The sequence below is a fragment of the Diaporthe batatas genome, assembly GCF_019321695.1.
Source record: "Diaporthe batatas strain CRI 302-4 chromosome Unknown Contig00003, whole genome shotgun sequence".
Classification (NCBI taxonomy): Eukaryota; Fungi; Ascomycota; class Sordariomycetes; order Diaporthales; family Diaporthaceae; genus Diaporthe; species Diaporthe batatas.
In genome coordinates, this window is record NW_025408550.1 from 4,890,019 (window position 1) to 4,896,552 (window position 6,534).

At 49.2% G+C, this 6,534-nt stretch overlaps 2 protein-coding genes across 2 annotated transcripts; one reads left to right on the plus strand and one right to left on the minus strand.

The window, feature by feature from the left end:
* The first annotated feature begins 1,888 nt into the window (after positions 1 to 1,888).
* On the plus strand, positions 1,889 to 2,858 carry KVR01_002962 (uncharacterized protein). The gene has a single exon (XM_044787849.1). The coding sequence runs from the start codon at positions 1,981 to 1,983 to the stop codon at positions 2,650 to 2,652; it is 672 nt and encodes a 223-aa protein (XP_044647977.1). The 5' UTR covers positions 1,889 to 1,980; the 3' UTR covers positions 2,653 to 2,858.
* A 328-nt stretch (positions 2,859 to 3,186) lies between these two features.
* Positions 3,187 to 5,260, minus strand: KVR01_003442 (uncharacterized protein; the record flags this gene model as incomplete). Its single annotated transcript, XM_044784796.1, has 8 exons — positions 3,187 to 3,537; positions 3,605 to 3,660; positions 3,776 to 3,914; positions 3,979 to 4,076; positions 4,161 to 4,298; positions 4,401 to 4,543; positions 4,670 to 4,788; positions 4,895 to 5,260. The coding sequence occupies 8 exons, from the start codon at positions 5,258 to 5,260 to the stop codon at positions 3,187 to 3,189; spliced, it is 1,410 nt and encodes a 469-aa protein (XP_044648457.1).
* Positions 5,261 to 6,534: the final 1,274 nt, after the last annotated feature.

Genomic DNA, 6,534 nt, shown 5'->3' on the forward strand with positions numbered 1-6,534 from the left:
TAAGTTAATAATAATAAAGCTTCTTATTTTCTTTTAATAAAGGTATCTAATATATAACTATTTAATAATTAATATAAATAAACTTTAAAGTAATATAAATAATATTATCTAATATATTAATCCCTAATAAATCTTAAATCTTATTATATAATAAACAATCCTCTTTAAGGACTAATAACTTTAACTAATAAATAAAATAATTATTAAAATACTTTAAACAACCACTATAAAGTTTAGTAATTAGTCTTCCTTTAATCTACTACTCCTTTCTTTTCCATTTAATTATAATTAAAAAGATATTAATTTTATAAGAAATTTAAGTAGAACCTTTACCCTTAACTAACACACTTAATATTACACCTATATACTTTAAATAAAATTTATAAAAAAACTTATAGTTTAAAGTTATTTCTTTAAAAAATAAGTATTTATAAAAAGATATAGTTATTATAGGAAAGAAGTTTAAAGTTATAAATAGAATTTATATAAAATATATTTTATTTTATAAAGATATAAAGAGGCCAAGACTTTTTGCACCCCACTATACTTAAGTATACTTCAGTATAGAAGGGTGTGCTCTAAAGAGTAGAGCAGAGAGCTAAAGATAGACGGAGTGTGCCGGTGATGGAGGGTGGGATATAATGTTTGCTAGTTGCCGCATCCTTGTCAAGTTTGCGTGTTCTAATGGTTATGATTTGTCGTTCACAAGATGTGAATAAGTTCTATTGTTCCACATAATAGCCCGACAAGGTTCCCGGTTCGATCCCGGGCGCAAATACAATTTCTATTTTTGCCCGCTTCTTTTGATCCGGTCGTGCACAACAAGGTCTGGGGCTCTGCTCTATTTTGCTCTCTGCGTCTTCTTATAGCTGTTGGCACCTGGGTGTCAGCAGATGACGAACTTGGAATTTCAAGTGCATTGGTCAACATTGGCCACATGCATGTATGTCGCCCCTGCTCTGCTGTGGCCCTCAGTCGGCGCGACCGGCTTGTGGGTTGAGTAAACAACACACATGCAAGTTACAGTGTTTTGTTGTAGCCGGGCGCTTGCTTCTCAATAATTCATGGAATGCAACCACTTGCGCCTGGGTTCTGGCCGTGCCGTTCTGCCGAACTACTTCCGCGCAGGCAACCCTGTGTCACTGATAACTGTCATTGGGACACATTGATTAGTTGTTAGTCTCTTCTGCTAGACTAGGTGATTTTAGGTTGAAGGATTCTGAAGGGGCCCACCATTTTGTCGTCCGCATAAACGAAAATCTTACGACGTGCCGGGGGCTCCCCAGCAAAACCACTCTGTCATAACGCCGGATCAGTACGGCCTGTCGCCTCCAACAGGCTCCATAGAGTATTGTCCGAGTTTCCACGGCCAAGAAAGCCAAGACGGCCAAGACGGCCAAGGAATGAGAGCTGCTTCTAGTGTATTGTATGCCATTCGCAGCGAGGTCGATTGAGAGTACGAGCCGTATCTGATGTATTGCACGATACGTCACGAAGGTCACTCCCGGTATCGCTGGGTCTGCTTTCACATCATGGTAGCCTGGACGGCTGGGCCTCGTTCCCCTGCCGTGGCACACTCGAATCCTTTGCCCCCCTTTTTTAAATAGCGCTCAGCTCCAGTGCTGCCTCGACAGCCACGTTGACGCGAGTCTCGATTTGGCCATGATGAAATGAGTCGGGACGCCAGACGCCAGCACATTGTGCACTTCGCCCGGACGAAAGCAGGGTTTGTTCAAGCATTCTTCCCGGATGGAGATCCTGTCCAATCATTGCCTCGCAGGAATATCTGGAAGAGGAATCAAGCTAGGCACAAGTCGTAGCTCATAGTGAGACGGTACATCCAAACGCTTGGGGCCAGCTCGGAAGGGTATTAAATCCCTTCTATCCCTCACGGTTTCAATGGACTCGTTCGCTCATTTATTACCTCTACTGCTTCTCATTGTTGCTCCCTGAAGTCTGCCTACTCCGAGCCCCACAAAGATGTACTCCCAGTTTGTCATCGCGGCCCTAGCAGCCACTGCCTCTGCCTCTACCAACCTCTTTCCTGGGCATGTGGCTATCCGGCGTGATCTCCTGATCGCTCGCCAGACCACTGACTCTGGTGCAGCCCCCACGGGCACATCGGGCGACCTTTCCGATAGCGAATGCCAAGCATCTCTCATCTCAATCGCAACTGAGCTTCCCACCCCCAGCGATGACCTTCTGGAGTGGGAGCAGTCCCAGCTAGAGGCCGGCACGGATCCCTGCTCTATCACCTCGGTCCCGGCCACGCTCAGCAGCCAGTACTCCAGCTATACCGACGCGGTGTTGTCGTGGTACTCGGAAAGCAGCTCCGAGCTGATCGCAGCCATCTCGGCCTGCCCTCAATACGCCGGCGCGGTGTCCGAGGCCGATGTCTGCACCAAAGTGACCATGACCAGTGGGTCTGTCGAGCCGTCCGCTACCCATGCCACAGGGAGTGACAGCAGCGAGCCCTCTGCGACGGGCTCGGCTGCGACGGGCCACTCCACCGGTACTGCTACCGAGTCTACTGGTACTGCTTCTGGCTCGGCCTCACAGTCGACCGAGACCACGGCCGGCGCGCCACTTCGGGAGGCCGGGATTATTGGAGCCGTCCTGGCCGGTGTTCTCGGCGTGGCTGTTGTCCTGTGATTTCATCCAGCGAATCCAGAACTTTAGAATGCAAGGCTTCAGGGGCTTGGAATGACAAGGGTAATTCATGGCTTGACTAGATTGTAACAGATTGACAATCGATATTGAAGAATGTTTGGAGGTGTCCCGAGGTCACCACAGATACCAGATACGCAAATAAATCTCGACATTGCAGGCACTTGAAGCAAATGCAAGCAAAATTCCTCGGCACGCGATGATGTCAAACTTGCGGCGTGGCGTTGAGGCTCTAGGATGTCTTTGCGTGCTCACGTGAACCATGCATGCCATGTGCAATCAATGTTAGTGCTGACAGACATAGTAGGAATACGCCAAGCCACAAACATACGAACACACTTTTATATTTGTCCTAGTTCCCGGCTCTAATAAGGCGACCAATACGGTCCTGATGTCCCCGGTGCTCTACAGCAGAGCTAAGGGATCCTCCTTCGTTTCTATGTGCAGCCATCAGAGACGTGATTTGACGTATACGCATGGCCATGCGAGCGTGGCTCCACGTCTCGGCATCTGAATCCTCTATCTGACCCAAGGTGTCGCCTGCGGCAGCGTTGCCAATGGGGCACTGCATTTATCCGCCTTGGCCGCGATCGCCTCCGTGCTATTCGAGCTGACACAGTCTACACCGACATCACCCTTGATGTTGTCACAAATGATGACTGCCGGACTGGCCGTGCCGCTGCTGCAAGGCGAAGTCACGGTAAAGTTCTTGAACGCTATGTTCTCGCAGATGGCGTTGGGGTTGGAACTGCAAGTCAAGGATGCCACAACGCGCCCGTATTTGCCGGAAGTTGTCCCAGAGAAGTTCTCGAAAAGAACGTTACTGACATTGACTTGTGAAGGATACGCCGCACATGTCGTAGCGTTGATCTGTTTTGTGGTTCCTACTCAGCAATGTGACCCGAGACAAAGCGGAAACAAGCAGAGAAACACTCACGTTGAAGTAACATGAATCCAGGAACGCGGCGTACTCATTGTTTGCGTTCCAGAAGTCTAAGTACGATGTCAGTACCGCTACACACGAGTTTAAAAGTATTGCATTCCGAAACATTCCGAAACATGAAAGCTGAGAAACAAGAACAGAGCAAGGATGAGCAATGATGCTTACTGCGGAAAGTCACGTTGTTGATGTAGCCGTAGCCAACATTAGGTCCAGCCCAAGACTTGAGACGCGCCGAGTGCTGGCCATTGAGCATCCAGACATTCTCAATAACCACGTCCTCAATGATTGACTTTTCTCCCGCGTACTGGTTAACGTATTAGTTAACATATTTGGCTCATGCCCAAAATTTCAAGGTGGGGATCCTTTACCTGGCCAATAGACCCCATTGATTGACCGTGGGTGCCATTACAGTACATTGTGTTTACGTGGACGTCTGAGGCGTTGGACTTGGGGCTGAAGCAATCATCTGCAGAGCACGGAGTTAGCTATCAGGGGTAGGGCTAAGGGGATGCTTCCTCAGGAGAGCGAGCTGTAGGCAGAGGCTGCTTACCTCCGATATTCACCCATGTCCGCTCGACCGTTACATGCTCGACGTTGAGGGAGTCGAAGAAGTCGGTGTTCTTCGGTAGAGCGCTGGCATTGTTCGACTCGGCAGTAATAACCACGTCCCGGTATGTTACTCCTGATGCTTTTCTCAGTATGTCAGCCAGATGCCTTCAACTCCCGCCCGTCCTGGTTTCGCGTGACCAGCAACGCGACATGCTACATGCTAGATACACAGGTAACTTACAGGTCACAACAAAGTTTGTCCAACACGGACTGTCTTTCATATGAATCCCTTCGATGGAAATATCTGTTGCATTCTGTGCGTAGAAGAGAACGGGGCGTAAATACGTGTTGCCTGGGTCAAGAATCTCCAGCCCGGCAAACTCACTACCTTCTCGTTAGCAAAGGTTCAGGCAGCCTTCCCGTAATTTGTCTGGCCCGAGGGGATGGCTTCAAGAGACCCTCGTGATGGGGACAAGAAACTGAGAGTTGGAACTTGGAATGGGTGCTTACTTCCACCACCGCTGTCCATTCCCGTTCAGAGTACCGTCACCATATATTTTAATGTTCTTGCCGCCCCACTTCCAGAACATGATTGTATTTTGAAAGGGATGGGTATAGGCGACGCTTTGCTGTAATGGTGACGTTAGTCCTGCTACGGGTCCTCAAGTATTGTATTCTGGAATGTCCCAAAACATGAAAACCGGGGATCCGCCAAAGGTGAAAAGGGATGCTTACCCAGTAGGGAGTGTCGTCGGTGAACTTGATCTCGCCGTCAAGATGAACTTGAACATCATTGAGAAATGTCAGATCGAGCGGCTGGCCGATGATGAAAGTCTCGTTGGCTGGGAGGTAGACGGTGCCTCCATGATTAGCGCGCTGGAGGGCCTTTTTGAACTCCGAACTGACGTCGTCTGTATCGTTCCGGCTGGGGCGGACTTTCACGATGCGCCTCTTTCCGTGGCCGGAAGAGTTTGGTGGCTTGTAAGGATGCTTCTCACGAAACTCCTCAATCGACCGGGGGACACCCGCGGGCAGGGCGATATTGCTGGCTGCCGCAAGCACCGCGGCGGAGAGGACGGCGGTCACAGTGGTAAACTTCATTTTGCCAGTGTCGTTTGAAGCTCAAGAGAAATATTGTCTCCTGATTGTCACCGGATAGCCACCCAGCAAGGACAAACACGGAAGATAGCGGTCCAAATTGTCGGGTCAGCGGCCATCTTTTGTACTTGGCAGATACAATAATAAGCACATGGGTCCTGGGCGGGAGTAGATCAGCCAGGAACGTTTGTCACATCGGGGGGGACCCACGTTGCCAATGTAACACCCGCCTACAAACAAGACTGCGAGAGCAGCATCGGGGGCTGTTCCGTAGATCTTCAGGGTTACTCTTACAGAGACCTTGCAGGTGAGCCCACAAAGTTTTAGCGGCGGGAATTTGACGAGGCAAGATCCCGCCTATCAAGTCGTTTACAGGCCACATCACCCCCTTCCATGGTTCCCCTCAACCCCGACAGTCACCTTGTTCAAGCGGATGTTCACCACTCTTCTTGTGCAGTAGCTGGCAAAGTAAAGCCGTCATTTTGGAAATCTAGGAAATTGCTGTCATGATGGGCTGGATCATCCCCATTATCCGTCTTGGCTGGACGCCTCGTTTCCTAATGGCTGCAGGAAACAAGTGCAATTCTCGGTTGCCATTGATGGAAAATGTGCAGAGTTGTTTCTCCGGCTCTACCAGATCGTGGGATAACCAAGGGTCCCCCACAAAAGGAACCCTGTTCCATGTTCCACTGCCCCAATGTTAAGCTTTCCCCGCAATCTCTTGTCAACCTTGGAAGACCGGGGTGCAGCGCTAGAGCTGGGAGGGCGGCAGCCGTGCGGGGAGAAGGAGGAAGATGAGAGCCAAGACTCCGCAGTCTAATTGATACTCTGTCTCCACCTGGGTACCCAGGTACCCAGGCACTTAGCAGCCATGCGAAATTAGAATAGGGACTAGACCACTGTCCGTAATCATAATCTCTCCAAAAGGGAAACAAAAGATATTACACATGTGGGCAGGTGGGCCATTGTGACAAAATTGGCTGAGAGGAGGTTCATAAGACGACGGTGATACACCTTTGACGTTTCGAGTTGTTCACTGCCCAAAACCTGCTGGACTTCAGGAGGCAACACGGAGCCTCCTACTATTGCATGTACTCCATACAACTTCTGTGTACTTACCTAAGGAAGTATCAACTGAAATAAGGAATGGTGGCCACCGCCTACCCTAGGGTAGCCAACGTCATAGCGAAGATTGCACACGCGTCTCGACGAAGACCCGGAAAATATATCAAGCCTTTCATGAACCTTCACGCTGGCACCTTTGTGAGAAGTCCACA

Coding starts and splice junctions, on each gene's coding strand:
- KVR01_002962 (XM_044787849.1), top strand. CDS start 1,981: ATGTACTCCCAGTTTGTCATCGCGGCCCTAGCAGCCACTGCCTCTGCC.